Source organism: Bos indicus x Bos taurus, chromosome 5 (assembly GCF_003369695.1).
Source record: "Bos indicus x Bos taurus breed Angus x Brahman F1 hybrid chromosome 5, Bos_hybrid_MaternalHap_v2.0, whole genome shotgun sequence".
Lineage (NCBI taxonomy): Eukaryota > Metazoa > Chordata > Mammalia > Artiodactyla > Bovidae > Bos > Bos indicus x Bos taurus.
In genome coordinates, this window is record NC_040080.1 from 3,661,305 (window position 1) to 3,681,962 (window position 20,658).

Below are 20,658 nucleotides of genomic sequence, written 5' to 3' on the forward strand. Positions count from 1 at the left end.
CTTCAGACCAGGGCTCCGGGCTGGCCCCTGGCTCCCTCACTCCCCCACCCGGCTCCACTACCCCAGCTGAGCAGTCTCAACTGCTAGCTTCTTCCATCCATCAAACAGCCCCTACAAAGTGGGGTGGGGAAAGTGAGGCTTGGTGAGCAGAGCAACTGCCCAGACCTCTGCTCCTGAAGCCTGGCCCTTTCTGCCACTTCCCAGGGCTTCCCAGACAAAGTAGCTGCTTTGCCCACCCTGACTTCATCCAGTTTGTTTTGGGATTCAACTGCTTCTGCACATTACTGGTGACTAGGTGGTCAGAGAAGGCAATGGCACCCCACCCCAGTACTCTTGCCTGGAACCTCCTATGGACAGAGGAGCCTGGTAGGCTGCAGTCCATAGGGTCATGAAGAGTCAGACACGACTGAGCCACTTCACTTTCACTTTTCACTTTCATGCATTGGAGAAGAAAATGGCAACCCACTCGTGTTCTTACCTGGAGAATCCCAGGGACGGGGGAGCCTAGTGGGCTGCCGTCTATGGGGTCGCACAGAGTCGGACATGACTGAAGTGACTTAGGAGCAGCAGCAGGTGATTAGGTACCACCCTCCCCCATGCCCCTCGGGCCCACATTTGGGGCCCTGTTGGTCTCTGGGGTCAGCCAGTTGGTGACAGATGAGAGGCTGGAAGGTAGAGACAGTTGCAGGGTGAACCAGGTGTCACCTCCTCCAGGAAGCCATCTCCGATTGCAATGCTGGGCCCAGGGCTCTTCAGGGCTTTCCTAGCCCCTGGGCTGCTGTCATCATGGTGCTGACCACAACAGGTGGCTGTTGTGTGTCTGGCCTGCTCCCTACCAGGCCATGAGCTCTGATTGCAGGGCCAGACACAGCAAGAGTGCCAGGAGGGTATCCATGGTCACAGTCAGCTCAGAGAGACATGGGCTCTCATGGCCAAAGGTGGTGCTGAGCTGCGGACATTCAGAGGAGAGGGGCTGTGCATTCAGCACCATGGCAGGCAGGAGGGGCGGGGATGAGTCCAGGTGGGAGCCCAGTGCCCAGAAGGGCAGAGCAGCTGCTCCAAGCAGCTCTGAGGTCTTGCTGTGGGAGTGGGGATAGAGAGACAGGAGGGACAGAAAGGGTGTCCAGGAACATAAGCAGCCAGATTCTGCTGCTGACTGACCCAAGGTGATGAAGAGGAGGTGGGCAGTGCCTCTCCTTGATGACCCACACAGCCAGCAAATTGCAAACTCCTACACAGGCATCAAGACCCAGCTCATATGGCCCCTGCTTTGGAAAGCCCTCCCTGCCCCTTGGGGGTCCCTGCTCTGGGTTCCCACCCTGACCCACAGTGCAACTGCAGCTCTGCAAGGGCAGCCAGGCCACAGATGATGTCAGGGTGCTGGCCTCACAGGTGTGGCCACGCAGGGCTGGGGGCCTGCAGGACCCAGGCAGGAGGCTCAGGATGGTGGGGTCTGGGGCTGAGATGGCGGACTGGGACAGTCATCATGGCTGGGGAGGCGGGGCAGGGGCTCCCTCCACAGCCCCAGGCTGCTGCACTTGGGCTGAGGGGGTGCCAGGCTCAGCCCACCTCTCCCCACTCCGGGACCCTGGTGGCGTCAGGAGCCTCCTCTGGCCTCATCACAGGGTCCCTGTCCCAAACCCTGCCCAGGATCAGCCTGAGCCTTGTCTGTCCTGCAGCCGGGGGCCCCTGAACTGTCCTGTCTGCACATCCTGTGCCACAAGCAGGAGCCAGCCTGCAGGGCGTCGTGGGGTGACGGCGGGGGCTGCTCCAGCTGTGGGCACAGGGGCGGGGAGTGGACCCAGGCGTGTCAGCCTCTCCCAAGGGTACTCTGAGTCAGGGCGATGGGTCTCTTCAGCACCTGGGCTGGCGTCCTGGGGACAGGCCTGCAGCAGCCACTGGCAGACAGCCTGAGACCCCAGCAGAAACTGGATGAACGCTGGGAGGGCAGGCAGACCGGAGAGGGACCCCGACGTTAAGGGCTACTCGAAACTGTCCTGAGAGCACTGGGGACTTCCGGGCTCCAGTCAGGCACTGGATCTGTGGTGGCATCGGGGGGCGGGGCCCTGGACTGTGCTCTGAGTGGCTGACTGGGGTCCACACCCCTGCAGGGGGGCCCGGGGACACCTTGGAGCCCAGCTCCCACAGCTTGTGCTCAAACGGGGTGTGAGATGGGTGGGGGCTGGGGTCCAGGGCTGCACCCACCAGGAGGGCCTGAAGGCGGCCGGGTTGGCAGACGAGGGCGTGCTGATCCCCCAGCAGCCCGGAGATGGCCCCCCAGTCGGGCCAGACCCACGCCCCCCAACACCAACACACACGCCCTCCAGCGCCCAGCCCCCGGGCTCCCAGAACGAACAGGGCCGACTCCATTTCCACGTTGAACAGCTTTATTGCGCTCCGGGTGTGCATGCCGCAGCCTCCCGCCCGCCTGGCCACCCAGTCGCCTGCTGCGCGCGGGGGCGGACCCTCCGTGGACGTCACTGGGCCCCTCGAGGAAGGCAGTAGGTTGTATAGTTATCTTCCGAGGGGGCAACATCACTACCCTGAAACCACACAACCTACTACCTCACCCCGCCGGCACCCGGGGGTGAGAGGGTCCGCCGTCCCGCTGCCGCCCAGCCCGCGGCCCCCGGAGCCGTGGAGGGCCAGGCGGGCACCGGGCAGGAGGGCCACGCCGACGGTACCACGGCTCCTCCGCGGCGTCCAGCCTGCCTGTGGGCGCGGGGAATGGGCACAGGACCCACGGGGCTGCCGCGGGCTGGAGAACGCGCCTCTCTCTTCCTGCCTTCAACCGGGGAGCCCCGGCCCCCCTCCCTCCGCTGACCAGAGGCCTGGCACTGAGATGGACGGGCTGGCCACTGGAGAAACGGGCAGATGGAAGCTGGCCCCGTGGGCCGTCCTGGGGCGCGGTTGTCCCACCCCAGCCGAGTCTCAGCTGGCCCCGGGGCTGCTCCTCCTGGCATCCAGGGTCGGCCGCAGCCCGGACTAAGGGCCGCCCACGAGCCCCGTCAGGGGGACGGAGCGAGGAGCAGGTGGCAAAGATGGCGTGAGGGGAGGGAAGGGCCGGCTGAGTGGAGCCTTCCTTGGACACCTCATACGGTCCTGCCCTCAACCCTCACCAGGCCCGTTTCACAGATAAGGAAACTGAAGCTCAAAGAGGTCAAGGGACCTGCCCCAGGTCACACAGCACCGCCCCACCCTGCAGAGGCCGCACCCCTCCCCATCTGCCCGCCCCTCGCCCCCCCACCCTCCCAAGCCAGGGTCCTGGGTGCTGGCCGCTGTCGGTATTACAGCCACTTCAGGAAAGACAGTAGATTGTATAGTTATCCCATAGCAGGGCAGAGCCCCAAACTATACAACCTACTACCTCACCCCAAAGGGCCGTCGGTCAGTCTCGGAGCCTGGACTGGGCGGACTTGGTGGCTCCCAGAGGCGGTTCCTGGAGGCGGCGGCGGCGGAGAGCGGCAGGGGCAGGAGCTCAGGGTGGCGCTGGAGGCTGAGGGCCCGGGGCCCTGGCAGGCAGGTCAGCAGGGGCCTGTGGGCCCAGGGAGCTGCCCCGCAGGAGGAGACCGCTGACCAGGGAGGGGAGGGAAGGAGGGAGGAGAGGGAGCAGGGACACCGGTGGAGCGAAGAGGCCCGCGGGGCTCTCAGGAGAGGCTCACAGGCGACCAGACCGCTCCCATCTGGACTGGAGACCGGAGAGGCCGCGGTGTCCCCAGGCGACCTGTGCTGGAGGCGCTGGGAGGAAGGCTGGCGTTTGTCAGAGGCCAACCTGTGCCCAAAGTGGCCAGAGTGCCCACCACGTCCCCATCTCACAGCACCGCCACCTGTGATCCCGCCTCCACCCGCTGGACCGGGGGCACTCCCTCCCCAGCAGCCTGATCCTGCCATCAGGGTAACCCGGGCTTTCCCACCAGGCAGAAGCTCTAGAATGTTCCCTCCTTCCAGAAGGGAACCTGGCTCTCAGGGAAGGGTGTCTGGGCTGGAGCCGCAGACACAGGGCCCGGTGCCCGAGCCTGAGCCCCCACACAGGTCACATGACTGTCATGAGGTCACACTGCCGATGGGTGGCAGGGCAGAAGACAGGTCATTCCTGCTTTCTGCCTGGTAACACCTCTGCCTTGTAACTGGTGCCACTGGACAAGAGCCCCGAGCCGTCAGACACCCCTCACCTCCCCCGACACCCCTCCCTAGCAGGCTGCCTCCTCCAGGCAGGCACCAGGCTGCTCCATGCTGTGTGGTCTTCCCGGGCCCAGTGAAGCCAGGATCACTGATCCCGTGGGCTCTGGGCAGGGAAAGGGCCCGCCCTCTGGCTCGCCCACTACCGCAGGTGGGGTCTCATGCCCAGGCCCAATGAACAGCGCAGTGGCCGCTTCCCGAACAACCCCAAGGAGTATGAAGTCAGTGCTAGGGCCTTCAGCCAGGGATGGGGATGCCGGCACCCATACCGTGCCGTCCACCCAGAGGACGAGCCTGAGGTACAGTCACCGGGGTGTGGAGCCGGGAGCACCCCAACTCCTGGCTGGCCTGTGGTCACAGCTGTCCTGTCTCTCCTCGAGGCCCCAGAGGAGCATCTGCATGAGAGGGTCTCAGGGTCCCGTCGTACTGTCTGCCTGAACTCCCTGCCGGAAGTCAGGGCCAGGGAGTCCCCAAGGACAGAGCCTCTAAGGACGGGGGCTGAGGAGAGGGTGACCAAGGGTCCTCCGTGACGGCTGAGGCCACAGGGCGCCACAGACACAGCCCTGACCGCGTCCCTCCCCGTTACAGTCCTCCCGCCAAGGCTCCTTACTTCCCAGCACCAGGATGGCCGGAGGGACACGCACAGTCACTGTGCTCTCCTGTGCCCTGGGACAGTCACCACACCGAGGCCGGGGTGGGCCGGTGTCCCGCAGCACAGGGGCCTCCTGGGCGTCCCGGCTGGGCTCCCCACGAGGAACGCTGGCCTCAGGCAGACACTCCCATCTCAGCGCCACTTCTTGACCTGTTGGGGTTTAGAAAAAAAGACACAAGCGTCAGACCTCGTGAGAGGTGCAGCCAAGCCTGAGCTCCGGCCACTGCTCTGCGCCTCCTCCCTGGACTCGCCCGTCCACCTCCTGCAGATCCCACATCTCAGTCCAGCCTGTCTCACTATGGCCCCTTGCCTGGCGACACACCCCGTGGAGAGGCCTGGAGAGAGCAGCCACTCTGGCTGCCCTGTGTCCGACGACCCCAGATGGGGAATGAACAAGACCCAGTCCGCATCCGTGAGTGGCCAGGGCCACTGGTGTTCCCATGCCGGGTGGCCAGACCTTCCAGGCTCACTCTGGGGCCTCGATGTTGGGAGGGGGCGGCAAGGGGAGGAGAGATGGGTGCTGCCTCCTGTGTGGCAGGCCATTTGTGGGACCCAGGAGGAGGAACCAAACTCCCCAGTTCACAGAGGAGACTCCGAACAACGAAGTTGAAAAGTGAAGCCTCGGACCGTCCCAAGAGCAGAAACGTGTGGGAGCGGGCACCCAGGGCCTGGTGTGAGGCCTCAGCCAGGGCTCACTCAGCGAACCACGGCCCCACCTGGCTCCAACCCGCTCGGCCAATTGGAGGGCCTGAGCCTCATCCCAGGTCACTGCACTCGGAGCCAGAGCCACTGGGGTCTATCCAGCCCTATCATGTGCCAACCACTGAGCCTCGGTGTCCCTGGCCGGTAACAGGGACGGAGGGTCAGCCCACCAGGCTGTAGGAGTGCTGTCCTGCCCCTCGTCCCTCTGCGCTCCCAGAGGCCCGACGTCCATCAATCACCTGGGCTCATATCTCTGTGCCCCGCCTGGCCCGGCTCCCATCATTTCCCCCTCCAGAGCAGAAGAGCACCCTGGACAGCCCTCCCCACCCTGCCGCGCACCTCCTGGCCTTTGCCTTGGCCTCTCCTGAGCCAGGAGTGACCACCCTGTTGCCCATGAAGACTCTGCGCTCCCCACGCACGTTCCTCTCGCTCACTGCCCATCGGGAGGCCAGTGGGGGGGGGAGCGCCCCAGTGAATTCTCACTGTCCGGGCTCTGCGACCTGGCCTGGCCCTCCTGGGCCCCAGGTCTCACGTCTGGACACCCAGAACCGTGGCAGGCATGCAGCTGACTCAAGCGGTGCCCGTGACAGTGCCCCCGGATGAGGGGGACTTCCTCTCTCCACGAGGGCTGGGCGGGCTCCCACGAGGCGGCCCAACTAATGGCCTCTCCAGGTGGGCAGGAGGCAGGTGTACCCCCAGCAGGGTTCCCCAAACTCGGGCTCTGCCTGCCCACCAGGGAACCGCTTTCATACAACCTGGCTCTTTCTTTAGCCAACAACCCAGGATTGGCGGGAAGGAAGGAAGACTGACCCAGGTCTGAAACCTAATCGTGGAGACATTTCAGAGCTGGGTGGGGAGGCCTCGATTCCGGGTGTCAGGAGGCGTGCTTTGCTCGGCCCACTGCCCCACAGTCCTAAAAGTGAGCATGGGTCCAGCCCAGGGAGGGTCAGCAGAGACCTCCCCTCTTCCAGCGGGGTGGCAGGGGTCTGAGACCTCCTAAGGGACCCTTCCTGGTCAGCCTGGACCGGGGGTGGCAGCAGGAGCAGCCACTGTGCCATGAAAGGGGCTCCCTGGGCAGGGCTGCGGGAGAGAGTGGTCAGCAGTTGCCCTGCCATCTGCCACCGCCGGCCCAGCCCCAGGCCCCAGCGTCGGCCTGTGGGCAGGGCGCCGGGCAGGGAGGAGCCAGGCCAACTGGGGACAGGTGTGTGGGAGGCCTCGGTGGGCAGGTGGCCCTTTCAGGGCCAGGCGGATGTCTGGAGCGAGCGAGGCAGACAGACGGTGTCACCCCGCAGTCACCTCGGGCTTGGCTTGGGGCCACTGGGAGCCTGGACCCCCCCCCGGTGACGGCTCCCCCTACCGCCACCCCGATTAGGTTTCTCCCCATAAAGCAGCCAGTGTTTCTGCTCGGCAAGCCGTGCCAACAATGGAGTCTGGGAAAAAGGCGTGGGGGGTGGCATCCGGGGGCCGGGTCTCCCTACAAACATGGCCCATAAAGTTAACGAGATGTGCGCCCAGCACAGGCTGGCTGGGGACGGGCAGAGACTGGGCAGAGCTGGGCACACACTTGAAAGGGGCACCAAAACTCAGGAATCAAAAGTTGCAATGTAAAAATTTTTTTAATGCAAAAAGGCCCCTGGTGTAAGAAGGACAAACTTATGGCGGAGCGGAGGCTTACTGATTTCTGAGCTCAGCTGAGTGCAGGGCCCAGTAGCTTCAATGCCCCAAAAGCACCTCTGGGGGACAGAGGAATAAAAACTAGATCTGGAACCTAGCCTTCTGACCCTGGCTCTTCCCATAGCCCTGTATACAGCCTGGTGGTGCCACGTAGGTGGGGAAGTGGCACCCACAGACACTGGAACGCCTGCCTTTCTTCTCAGGGAGACGGGGGCCCTCTCACTGGTACCCTTCCTGCCCAGTCTCCCTGAGACACATGCCCTTGTTCTCTGGGTCAAGGCCTCCCATCCCCGTAAGTCTGTACGCTGCCCTGGCTGCCTGCTCTCCTGTCTTCCTCCAAGCTTGCAGCTGGGAGGTGGCACGCACGGGAAATGTCCAATCCCCAGGGAAGGGGGCCAGACATGCGCCAGGGACCGAGGGTCACTGCCCACAGAGGTGTGAGTCCCAAAGCCCCCAGGAAGTCCTAGCATCTAGGAAGCTGGGGGTTTCCTCCTGGCCGGGAGGCTAAAGCTGCAGTGGGATCCAGCCCTGCTCTGCAGACACCCCTGCATTCACGGGGGCCATGGGCACAGGCTGGGGACCGATGGCTTTGGGAGCTGCCCGGCCACAGTTCTGTCCCCTGCTCTGGCCTCTACCAGCGATGGGCCTCAGGCAAGTCAGTCAGCACCTCTGGCCTCACCTGGTGGCTTGGTAAGTGGGGCAAGGATGCCAGCCAGGGCTGTCGGGAAGGAGGTCCAGGTGCCTGTGCCCAGGGGCGGGGCAATCACCGGGGAAGCTGCTCCTCACCGCAGAGGGTCTGCTCAGAGTCCAAAGGGAACAGCAGCCAGGAGGCAGAGCCCTCTCCATGCCCGGTGGGTGTCTCCGTCTGGTGTTTAACCATTAGGCAATCATTTTAACCTCAAAGGCGTCTATTTATCTGAAAATATTCTCAGTCGCAGCCACAGTCTGGGTCACAAGGCAAGGAGAGGGAAGAACGGGGTGGGTGGGGGACCAGATGCAACCACATCAAAAACGCCCGGCGGCGTGAAACCGCGCCCTGGGGGCAGCCCCACCTGGCCACAGCCCCTCAAGATGTACCTTCTGCTTGCTAGGGCTCCCTGCGCCCCCCTCCCCGGGAGGCTCCGGGCCTGGGCGGGCGTGGCACCACCCCGTCCTTGGCTGGGTTTCCCGAGCCGGCGCTGGGAGGGCGCAGCGCGCAAACCCCACTCGATGGTGACGGAATGTCCTCTCCGGGAACCGCGAGGAGCAGGGATCTGCGGAAAACACGGGAACTGTGTGCCCAGCAGCCGACCCAGCCTGGAGGGCCTGACGGGGCCACGGGTGTCCAGGGACAGTGCCCCACCGCTCCCGAGGGCCCGGGGTGCGCTCTGCTTTGCGCGTGCTGCCCGGCGAGGGCCTAGCCTTGGCCAGCCGGGGACCACAGGCCAGAGCGTGGCCCCGGGGCCGCCCGGCACGCCCCGTATGCCAAAGAAAGGGCACAGCCTCTGTAACGCGCGCGCCCTCTCCTCCAACATCGGCCCGGCCTCTTTTCCAGGACACGTCTCTGCACCCCTCAGGGAAGGACGCGGACTGCCGTCGGAGGCCCTCGTCGCTGGGTCCTGCGGGTGGGCGTGGACGCCCGGCGGCTCCACGTCCACCCCCGCCCCGGCCGCCGCTACGCTGCCCCTCACACGGCCGCCGCCTCTGCCCCGATCGCCCGGCGCTGACTCGGGGGGCGGCGCGGGTTCACACAGAGTCTAGAGCGGAGTGCGGAAGGAGACCGGAGAGCTCTGTCTCTGGGAGGGAGAGGCCCCAACTCGGGGCGGGGGGGGGCTGGGTCTTAGGGTCTGGGAGCTGGGGGGCAGGGGAGGGCCGGGGTCTTAGGGTTTGGTCTCCGAGGAGCCGGCGTCTGGGGCGGCCGGGGTCTCAGGGTCTGGGAGCCGGGGGTCTGGGGGGCGGGAGTGGCCGGGGTCTCAGGGTCTGGTCTCCGGGGGTCTGGGGGGGGCCGGGGTCTCAGGGTCTGGGAGCCGGGGGTCTGGGGGGCGGGAGTGGCCGGGGTCTCAGGGTCTGGTCTCCAGGGGTCTGGGGGGGCCGGGGTCTCAGGGTCTGGGAGCTGGGGGTCTGGGGGCGGGGCAGGGCCGGGGTCTTAGGGTCTGGGGGTCTGGGGTCTCAGGGTCTGGGAGCCGGAGGTCTGGGGGGCGGGAGTGGCCGGGGTCTCAGGGTCTGGGAGCTGGGGGTCTGGGGGCGGGGGAGGGCCGGGGTCTTAGGGTCTGGGGGTCTGGGGTCTCAGGGTCTGGGAGCCGGGGGTCTGGGGGGCGGGAGTGGCCGGGGTCTCAGGGTCTGGTCGCCGGGGACCAGGGGGGCCGGGGTCTGGGGTCTCAGGGGCTGGTCTCCAGGGGTGCCGAGGCGGTGGGCCCAGGCCGCAGGGAGCGCCCCTCCTCCAGGAAGCAGCCGCCTCGGCTTCCTCAGGGCGGGCGGCGCCTCAGGACAGGCAGTGCCGGTCCGACCGAAGCCTGAGGCTGCTCAGGCGGGGAAGCGGGTGACTCGGAGGCCCGAGGGCGCCGCCTGCCTCCTCCACGTGGCCTACACAGGCCTGCCTCTGTGTGCGGCGCGTCCGGGGGCCCGCTCCCCCGCAACCCCGCTATTTCTAGAACTGTCCGCGGCGGCCCCGTGGCTGCGAGGTCTCCCCTAGGGGCACAGCCTTCCCGACGGGGCCGCTCCCGGGCGCTGGCGGGCAGCGTCTCCACCCGCGCGGCGGGCCGGCCCGGGGCCACGAGGGGCCGGCAGGGTCGGGGCTCCCAGACGCCTCACCAAGACGCCGGCCGGTGCCAAGCCTGGGGTGGCCCCGGCCAGGGCCGGGCCGGGCGCGGGCCAGGCCGCGCGGGGACGGCGGGTCGCACTCTCGCTCACAAAATGGCGGGGGCCGGCGGCCATTTTGTGCGGCTCTGGGAAGACAAAGGCGGCGGCGCGAGGGCAGGGCGCCCGCGGCAGGAGGCGGCCGTCCACTCAGGAAGCAGCCCGGGCCGAGGGGGCCGGGTCGGGGAGAGGGCCGGGCCGCGCCCTCTCCAGAACCTTCTCCTGCCTGAGCTCCCGGTCACCGGGCCGCAGAGGCCCTATTGCCCTTGGGTGGCCCCCAGAATGGATGCCTCACGGGGTCTGGGTCCTCATTGGCCTGAGGTCGGGGCAGCCTCTGACCAAGTGGCCTGAGGGGCCCTCCTGCCTTCTAGGGACACCCCGGCACAGCCACCCCGAGATCCAGGCTGGCACCTCCTGTCTGTCCGGGGCAGGGGAAAGGCGGCACAGGCAGCTGCCAAGAAACACCCCAGGGATGCGTGGCCACAGCTCTCCTACCTCCTCCAGCACTGAGACCCCGCCTGACCCCAGCACAGCCGCCCACAACAGCCCCAGCCTCCTCTGGCGCCTCAAGACTCCTGTCCTGCTTGCCTGACTCATGTCCCTTCTGGGGAGCCCCCCTCCCCACTTCCTGTGGACAAGAGGCACATCTCTCTCACCCCGTCAGCCAGTGCCTGGTGCAGAACCCCAGACGTAAGGCAGAGACCAGCAGCCTGCTCTGGGAGCCGTGAGTCCAGCCATTGCCACTCCTCCCTGCCCCTGCAGAGGGAAAACTCAGGATGGAGACCAGTCTCACTTTAAAGATGGTAGACAGGTCCAGGGGGTCATCACGGACCTGGCTGCTGCCAGCAGGGGACCCCTTGGAAAGCGACCAACTCAGGGGAGACGCTACTCACATATCTGGGGGCACAGCCAGGTCTGTGCTCTTATGGAGACGGGCAGATGCAGAGACCAGGGCAGATGCAGAGGCCAGGGCAGGGCCCGTGTCCAGGTCTGGGTCCTGGGCAGCGCCCTGGCCTCTTTCCCTGTGCCCACCCTGGTGCTGCATCCACACTGGGCAGCAGGCGGGAGCCACGTGGGGCCCGGTCAGTACCCCTGGTGGCCAGTTTTCTGCAGGGAATTAATTGTCCCTCTTCTCCCTGGCGCCCAGAGGCCGCCCCGCTGGCTCTTTGGGGGTTTGCGTGGATGTGGGTCCACAGGACACGCGGGCGTGCGTGGGGCACCCCACAGCGGAGCCACGTTGAGAAGCTGTACCTGCTGAGCCTAAGACTGCTGGGTGTCTGGGGTCACGGCCTGGAGAAAGGGTCCCTCAGCGACCCCTGCCCCCGGGTACTTCAGATCCTCGAGGTGCTCCTGGCCCGTGGTGCCCCGAGAGGATCTGGGTGCCCCTGAGTTGTGCCGGGCCTTGTGGAGTCTTGGGTGGGGTGGGCCAAAGCCAACGGGGTACAGAAGCAGGGCGTGTGCCCCGCGCACACCCAGGGACGTGCCCTCATGGCCTCCTGCGTGTCTGCCAGGCCCTGGGGGTCGGTCCCAGGGGCACATTGGTGCCCCAGCCCGGGTGCTGGACACAGCTCTCAGGGCCGTGTCTCCGCTGGGAGGCTGGGGGGATTCCACAGGGAGTGCCCAGGAGAGGGCTGCACTGCCCAGCCGTGAGCGGAGCCCGCGGCCCTGTCTCCCCAGCGACGGCCCGGCGGTCCCCGGTCCTTCTCTCTGGTGTCGTCCTTCTCCGGGGCCTACACCCCTCTGCTCTCTCCTTTGCTGTTACACTCCCGTCAGGTCTCTCTTCCCCTTGCCCCTGATGTCCCCCGGGGGGCCTCCCCCCTCCCCGCCTTCAGGCAGTGGCTGGCGCAGGCCCTGCATGCAGACACAAAAGCCCTGGGACGGCGTCTGCAGAGTCTGGCGGGCAGGCTGGACCTGTAAACACGCGAGGCCCAGATGGCAGAGGGGTCCCGGGCCCTCTCTAGGCAGACCTGTCCCGGGCTATGGCACCAGGCAGGGGACAGGGAGAGGCTGACAGTCCGGCCCTGACCCTCACAGACCCCGTGACCCTCTAGGAGGCTGGCAGCAGCCAAGGGGGCCCGGCAGTCGGCAGTGCAGGCTGGCTCCTGGGAGGGGCAGGGTGTGGCCAGGGCACCAGCAAACTAGGAGCACGACAGCTCCCTCAGGGCCAAGGGGCAGGGCAGGACGTCCTCAGGCGCCGAGCCCTGAGCTCTGCCCAGCAGTTACCAGTCCCCCGCTCGCGGCCCAGGCCCTCTTGCTGCGGCTGCCTCCTTGCAAAGGGGGCTTCGTCTACCTTACGTGCCGGGGCCAGCCGGAAACACGCCCCAAGTTGAGCTGCCTGGGGGAGACCTCAGCAAGCTCCTGGCCCCGTACTCAGCCTGGACCCTCGGCCGCAGAAAGAGGCTGGTGGGAGGGCAGAGCTGAGGGGGGTGCGCACCCCCAGCTGAACCCGAGCAAACGGGCAAGAATTGCCTGTCTGGCCCTGTGACACGCCCCCCCCAAAACACACACACACACACACACACACACGCGTGCTAAATGCCTGTGTTCTCTCAGACATACCCAGCCCAGGGTGACGCCGGGACGGAGCGGGTGGGGAGCTCTGACTTTCGACATTCAAACGCTACCTGGCCTGAGGGTGGCACAGTCATCCGAGCTCCGGGCGCCAGCTGAGGACCAAGGCGTCGGGGCGGAGGGACGAGGCCTGGGAGGAGAAAGAGATGCTGGTTAACTTGCGGGAAAGTGCACGCCCTACGTCTGCACACTATTGGTTTTGGTCTCCCCGAGACCGCGCCCCAAGACCCCACAGCGCCCAGCACAGCTCAGGGGCACCCAGAGCCTCTCGGGGGACACCACGGGCCAGGAGAACCTTGGGGGCCTGGGATACCCCCAAGCAGGTGGGCCATCTGTTCCGGCGATGTGCAAACAGACCCATGACCAGCACGAAGCTGCTCAGACTCTGAGGCCTCAGACAGGCCCCCTCTCCCCACTCAGCCACCTCCAGCAGAGTCCTTACTCGGAGGGCCAGCTCCACGCCCTTCCCAAGCCTGTGAAACTGACCCAAAGCCCGTGGTCAGTAACCACAGCAGGCCTGGGTTCCTGGGCCACCGAATCCGTCCTGGCTGCCTCAGAGGTGCTGCCAATAAAGCCCCGAGCCACCTGGAGCTGAGGCTACTGCCAAGTCCCCATCCTGCACGGGGCAGTGGTGGCTCTGCCTTGCCTCATGCCTTCTTCTTGCTCCGGCAAAGGGAGACGAGGCCAGCAGGGCGCCCGGTTGGGGAGTTCTTTCAGTGGATCGTGAAAAAGCGCAGTGTTAGTTGCTCTGTTTGCGTCCAACTGTGTGTGACCCCACGGACCGTAGCCCACCAGGCTCCTCTGTCCATGGACTCTTACAGGCAAGAATCTTGGAATGGGCTGCCATGCCCTCCTCCAGGGAACATTCCTGACTCAGGGATCGAACCCAGGTCTCCTGCATTTCAGGCAGATTCTTTACCGTCTGAGCCACCACGGAAGCCCTTCAGTGGATCATAAACCCCTGCAAAGACTGGTTTCTACCGCCAGCCTCTTTGCTGAAGCCACGGGTGCACTGGGGTTCACTCTGCACTCCCAAACTCTGCTAGGAGGTATTCCCACCCAAGTCTTACAGAGGGTAAACAGAGACTCAGGACTCCAGAGAAACCTGTCGGGCCGTACAGCTTGTGGGAGGTGGTCTGGGGGCTGCAGGCACTGACAGGGCAGGGTGGTCTCAGGGACATCTCTGCACCAGCAACCCCGGTCAGGGAGGAGGCAGGCAGCCTCCTGATTCCGTCTGCTTTGAGGATTCTGGCCAGTGCCACAGTTGTGCCACAGGGCAGGTGCGGGGCTCGGCGGGACCACAGCAGACAGCAATCGGCTGCTCTACTCCCCAGCTCCTGGTGGTGAGGCGGGCACCCCTGGGGAGTCTGGGCAAGGTGGGCCCAGCTGGCTGCCAACTGGGGCCTTCAAGGAAGGACTGGTGCTGGGGTCACCCGAGACCGGTCCACGTTCCCCTCCCGGTCAGGCCGCTCACCTCCTGGGCTGCCCTGCCAGCCAGACACGTGGCAAAGACTGGCCACATGGTTACATGGTGCTGGAGCGTCTTCCGAAGTCCACGACAGGCGTCCAGCTTCCTGGAGGTGCTCTTGGAGCAGCCACGTTCTACAAGAAACAAAGTGAGCGAGGAGTCAGCCCCACAGGTCTGGTGGCTCACAGCCCAAGCACAGAGGGGCTCAGCGGGCGTCTGCCCCTGCCCCTGCCCTCATCCACCCCACCCCGTCTGATACTGTACCTGCAGATCACCCGGCCCTACACATGCTGCCGAGGAGGCGCCTCCAGAGATCGGGGACCTTAGGGGCAGAGGGCCTCACAGAAAAACCTTTTCCAACAGTCTGACCACCCCATTGTCGTCCTGGTGCTGGACTCATGCTCAGAAGTCAACCCACGCACCGGCTCCCTCGCAGCCCAGCTGCGCACACCCTTCAGAGTCTGCAGAGGAAGGCGGCTGGTGAGACTCGAGGCGCCTGCTCCCGGCACAGCAAGCTTGCTGCGTCATGGAGCCCTACCCTCTTCACTCTGGCCCTGCCTTGGCACCCACCAACTGGCACCTGGGGCCAGTGCTCCTGCCATCAGAGGCCTAACTCCTACCCATCCTTTAGGTCACCTCCTCCAGGAAGGCCTCCTGGGTCAGGAGCAATAGGCTCAGCTCTAGCAATAGGCCGGGGTCCCTTGAAATCAGCTCACAGATGCTCTTGCTACCTGGACCCCCTCAGCCTCCAGCTCCCGAGCCTGGTAGAGACCACCTCTTAGCAGCTGTGTGGTCCTCACACCTAGAATGGTGCCCATAACCCAGGAGGCCTGGAAATACCCCCACAGAATTAATTTTCTCGAGTTCCAAAATCACTGTAGATGGTGATGGCAGCCATGAAATTAAAAGACACTTGCTCTCTGGAAGAAAAACTATGACAAAGCTAGACAAGCATATTAAGAAGTAGAGTCATCACTCTGCCGACAAAGGTCCGTATAGTTAAAGCTGTGGTCTTTCCAGTAGTCACGTATGGATGTGAGAGTTGGGCCATAAAGAAGGCTGAGCACCGAAGAACTAATGCTTTCAAACTGTGGTGCTGGAGAAGACTCTTGAGAGTCCCTTGGACAGCGAGGAGATCAAACCAGTCAATCCTAAGGAAGTCAACTGAATGTTCATTGGAAGGACTGATGTTGAAGCTGAAGCTCCAATACTCTGGCCACCTGATGTGAAGAACTGACTCATTGGAAAAGACCCTGATGCTGGGAAAGATTGAGGGCAGGAAGAGAAGGGGGTGACAGAGGATGAGATGGTTGGATGGCATCACCGACTCTGTGGATGAGTTTGAGCAAGCTCCGGGAGATGGTGATGGACAGGGAGGCCTGGCGTGCTGCTGTCTGTGGGGTCACAGAGAATCTTAGCGACTGAACACCACGCCCCTCAGAACCATGCCTGCTACCCGGGAATAGACGGTGCAGATGTGACTTTGTGTCCTTCCCGAAGGCGCCAGTGCGGGGACACCCTAGGACGACTGTCCAGGGCACCCCAAGGCCCAGAAGGCTGGGCAGAAACCCGGAAGCCGGCACTCGGCCGACGGCAGCCCGGGCCCAGCCTTCTGCTCCCGCCCGGCCTGCGCTCAGGCCGCAGGAGGCGCACAGCGCTCCCAGAGCAGGGACAGCACACCCTCTGTGACGACGAGAAGGCAGACCCGGACAGAGGTCCCGCCCGACACGACGGGGCATGCTGCTGGGCCTTAAGCTTCAGGTCAGGGCTCTCCTTCTGGAGTCTCTGACCCGGGCCCAGGGGGAGGCTGCGGCTGGGATGACGGCGGGTCGGGGCGCCCAGTCCCCAGGAGCACGCAGGGCCTCCCCGTGCCCAGGCGCAGGGGTGTGGCTCCCACAGACCCGGTCCTCTCAGGGGCGCCCGTCACCTGAGGGCCGGGGCCGTGCTCCCTGTGGACAGGTGGGAGCCGCGTGGGCACAGGGCACAGGGCAGCTCAGTGCCTTCTCTGCAGCAGCGCCTCTGACTCTGACTTTCACGGGACACGCGTGGGACGCGTAAGGCCCTCAGGGTCCACAGGGGACCTGGTGGTGGCTTCCCCAGGATGTGCCCGGGCCTTACGACGCCTCAGAGAATGTGCCGAGGTCACCCCCTCTCTGGAGACAGAGATGGGACCCTGGGAGCCCACCGCCTGCGACCTATACGTGACGTGGGCACAGGACCCTGCATCGAGCAGCACTGGCTCTCATCCTGCCTCCCGCTCGCTCGCTGCCCAGGCTCTCACGGGCCCCCCTCCCCAACTGTCGGATGGGGCGACAAGGTCTGCACCCCAGAGCCCTGAGCGGATTCCGAGAGAAGCGTGGGGCTGGGCGGTCAGCCCCGGCCTGGCTGCTGCCGCCTGCACGGGCCACCAGCCTCGAGCCCACCACTGTCCTGTGGGTTTCAACACGTGTGGCTGGGCCAGGGTGTGGCACACAGGGTGTGCCAGCTTTGCTGCAGCCCATGGGGTCTTTAGCAGCGGCCACGTGGGATCTGGTTCCCTGACCAGGGATCAAACCCCGGCCCCACACTGGGAGCAGAGCCTGAGCCGCAGGACCAGCAGGGCCGTGCCCACTGTCCTGCTTACGGGAGCGGGGAGCACCTGCCCCTGCCTCCAGAAGGGCCGGCCCTCCCCGCCCGCCCCCCAGCAGGGTGGGCTGAACGCACCCCCACTGCCCGATGAGGAAGTCCATCTGACGGCCCCTCGTGTGTGGCCCCTGGGCTGGGGGGCCTCCAACGCCCTCCCTGGAGTGACAGGGCAGCAGCTCCGGGCCCCCACAGGTCGAGGACCCTCCACCGGCTCGGGGAGCTGACTGCAACACACCAGTCTCCTCTCTGGACAGCGAGTGTGGCCCGGCCGGCGTCCAGAGGGCTCTGCCGTGGGCCATGCTGAATGCCCACGGCCCAGCGGCTGAGACCCCGCTTTTTGCCAACAGCCCAGGTCAGTATTCCTCTGTGGATGCTGGAATCAGAAGCTGGACTTCAGGGCACAGGAGCCAGGAAGTGAAACGGCACAAGGCCACCTTCAGCAGGGGAGAACCAGCCAGAGGCGGGTGCCGGCCACCCACACCCGCTCAGCACACCTGGGGCTGCCGTTTCCACCCGAGGGCGAGGGAGCTCGCGCTGCAGGCCCGGGGACCCTGGCTGGATGGCTGAGCGTCGCAGGAGCCGCACGTGGCCATGGCCAGAAACCTCACAGGGACAGCCACCCGCCGGACGGTCCTGGCGCCAGGGTGGCCCTTCACAGTGGCATTTACAGGCAGTCCTGCCTCTGGGCACTCGGCACCCCTGAATCATTTCACCCACCCACCCAGCATCGCCCATGGAACCACCAGGCTGGCTGACCGCCGGGCTCCCTGGTCTGGCGCTCTGCACACAGAGGTGCCAGGCAGTGCCACCTCCCTCGGGCTGCAATCCTCACCCTCTGCTGCTCCCAGTCCCGTGTTCCCGGGTTACACCCACAGCATGTCACCGCCCTCGGAGCCTTTAAGGCTGTCCTGGGAGTACAGAGTGGCCCTGGGGAGGGCCCGAGCCTCTCCTGATGGGCCAGCCCACATGCTGAGCTAGAAGGGTGGCCAGGGGCCTCAGCCTGTTTCGGGGTCACGAGTGAACCACAAGCTGAGGCCCCCTGGGGACAGAAGCCCCTATTTTGTGCGGGGACTGGGAAGGCAGAAGAGTCAGTCAGACCCACTGCCTACTCACGCTGTGTGGCTCCAGGCACAGGACTGCCCTCTCTGGTGCAGCTTCCTCCCCCGTGACATGGGACAGCCTGTCCCCCGTGTGGGGCTGTGACGTCATGGACGACAGGAGGAAAAGCCCCAAGCCCCAGGCTGGCTCACAGTCGGGCTCCCCTCTCAGCCCTGGAATCCCACAGGGGCCAGGGGCACTCGGAGCCCCTGCCCCACGGAGGGGTCACTTGGGGGGTAGGTCCTCCGTCCAGAGACAGTTTTGTCCTCTGGAAGCTCCTGGCCCACGGAGGCCGGCGGAGCCTGCTGGCACCAGCACGAGGCCCAGCGGGGTGCCGGGAGGCTCACCCCGCCCCACCCCAGCCCCCGAGCATCCCTGGATACTGGCACACTCCTGCGTCCGTCCACAGGGGCCGGGCCACGGGCCTCCATCTCAGCTCTGTCCTTGTCACCCTGGACAGGCCCCTCTGCCTCCCCGGGCCTCCATCTCCTTGTCTGTGACAAAGGGGCAGCGATGTGGTGCTCCCCTCCTAGGATTTACCTGGAGACTAGAGACTACGCACAGAGTGTGCTCGCCCACTGTGGGGCTCAGCGGACGGCGGTGCCCACTGCTGACCCTCCATATGATTTCCAGGCCACAGACGGCCACCCTGGTGCCTGCAGCCTCTTGTCTGACAGCTGTCGGACCCGCCAGGGCTGGGCCTGAGTGGACAGAGCTGTGGGCAGGCCCCGGAGCGGGAGGCTCTGAGCCGCCAGCAGGAACTCCCCCGTCCGCCAAACTGAGGGCCCAGACCCACGGCACACAGCGCCCCCGGGGGGCTCAGCCCTGCCTTGTGCACGCGCGCCTGCAGCATCCCACCTGACCCCTCTCAGAGGTCACGTGTGGGAGAACGTCCTTCCTGGAAACACTGAGTGCTATCGAACCGCGGGGCGGAGGTGCCGCGGGCACCCTGGGTGGCGCTGTGCCAGGACTCAAGCCCTCGGAGGGGCCTGAGACACGGCGGGAGGGGTCAGAAGTTGGCAGGCGAGCCTGCAGGCCATGTCCTCCAGCACCACCCCCACCAGGGGGGCTCCCAGATGCACAGACCCTGGGTGTGTGCCCCACTCTGCCGCCCCACTGTGGCCAAGACAGCTCCAGGAGGGCCTCAGGGGGCTGACGGCTCCCAGGGCAGGCAGTGTGGGCAGGGTGCCGGTGAGCGCAGGCTTCTAAGACACAGCATCTGGGGGCAGAGGTGCGAGTCCGGGGGAGAAGCCGAGGCTCTAGAGCCAATCAGGGCCGCAGAGAACCTTCTGGGCTGTGAAGCCTGGCCTCTTGAGGCCTCCTTTCTGTATCTTCAGAAGCAGCCATTTACACCTACCGTCCAAAGCTGTTGTCTGTCTGAGCAAACGAATGTGGAGTTCCCGAGAGCCTGGCAGGCACACGGTGGATCCACACCGAAGGCTGCGGGCAACAGCAGACTCGTCACCGAGTTGGTCTGGCAGGGGAGGCCAGCCTCTCCCAGGCTCGCACCTTGATGGTACCTGGAACAGCAGAGTAAGCCCGGTTCTAGCGAGACAGCAAAGCACAGTCCTGCACATCCTAGATTCCTTCCAGGCTTCAGACTCAGAACACCATGAACACACGTTCAGGCGTCAGGATGGGCTCTGCTGGGAGCCACGGCCCTGCCACCTTGGTGGTGGTGGGAGTGCACCCCATGTCAGAGCATCCCCTCCCGGCAAGTTGCCTCCGCTCCTTTTAAATGGACAGGAGGCGCCGGGACGACGGTGCTGCCCCCACCATGACCACCGGTGCCCCGGGGAACGTTTTCCTTTGAGGGAGAACACACAGGGAGAATCTCGGCGGGTCAGTTTCACTCCGGTGGTTGATTTCGTAATTTAAAAGAATTTTTTCTTCAGTTACAAAAGGAATAGGTGCTCACGAAACATGATTCTGGGAAACAAAGAAGAGGCAGCGAGCATTTTGCGTCCTCCGTGAACCCAGCCACGGCAGGCCTCGCCGACCCTGAGGACCCGCAGCCATTCTGAGGCACATGCATGTGGCCATAAACCCTGGTGGGCCCCGCGACAGGCCGTGGAGCCTGCCCCCCGTGACCTCGTCACGGCTGCTCAACCCACACAGCCAAGCCCAGGAGGACGGCTGGGCCCGTTTCTCACCTTTGTAAGAGACGTGAGGATGGATACCTCTTATCTTTATGCATAAACCTTTCCTTGCTCCCCTGGGGAGACCCCTAGAAGTGGGGTCCCAGCTCAAAGCCCAGGGCACTCTCACATGTCTGAGGTAGCTACCCCAAATCTGGCCCCTCAGAACCTTCCAGAGCCCCACCTGATGTCACAGGTGCAGGTCAAAACGATGCGGCATCGGGGAGAAACAGGCCCACCGCGGGGCAGGGACCGGCCCACGACCTCGCCGCAGGCCGCCGACAGAGCCAGGAGGCCACTGGGCCCTGCCCGCCGGGCAGTGTCTCCCCAAGGCGCGCTTTTATTTTTAATTTCCTTTTTAAAATATATTTTATTTTGTATTTATTTGGCTGAGCTGTGCAGCACGTGGGGATCTGGTTCCCTGACCAGGGATCAAACCCGCACTTCCTGCACGGGAGCACGGAGTCTTAAGCCCTGGACCACCAGGGAAGCCCCCCAAGGCACACCTTTAAATGGCCCGAACGGAAGCTGCCCCAGACCCTCCGCAGCTGGACAAAGATGCCCCAGAAGGGTGCCGGGCACTGACACCCGCGTTCACGACGACTCATGGAGGTGAACAGTGGTAATGACGGGTGGTGGCACTTTCCCCTCAAGGAGCAGCAAGCCCAGGGCTGACCTGTCAGGAACCAGCCGCTGCAGGGAGAGGGGAGGCCAGA

At 65.1% G+C, this 20,658-nt stretch overlaps 1 protein-coding gene across 3 annotated transcripts in view; it reads right to left on the reverse strand.

The window, feature by feature from the left end:
* Window positions 1–3,306: 3,306 nt before the first annotated feature.
* The window catches only part of LOC113892106, a 37,103-nt gene continuing 19,751 nt past the window's right edge, over window positions 3,307–20,658 (reverse strand). The window contains exons 2-5 of one of the 3 annotated variants that reach the window (XR_003510967.1): window positions 19,162–19,324; window positions 14,088–14,215; window positions 12,602–12,743; window positions 3,307–4,981 (exon numbers count right to left, since the gene is read on the reverse strand). Coding sequence is in view for 2 of the 3 variants with exons in the window: in XM_027540509.1 (XP_027396310.1) it covers window positions 12,687–12,743; window positions 14,088–14,215; window positions 19,162–19,324 (348 nt within the window). In the remaining variant the exon portion in view is untranslated. Of the gene's footprint in view, window positions 4,982–9,547; window positions 10,799–12,601; window positions 12,744–14,087; window positions 14,216–19,161; window positions 19,325–20,658 lie in introns of those variants that run through there. The other 2 variants (XM_027540509.1, XM_027540510.1) reach the window with 2 other exon arrangements.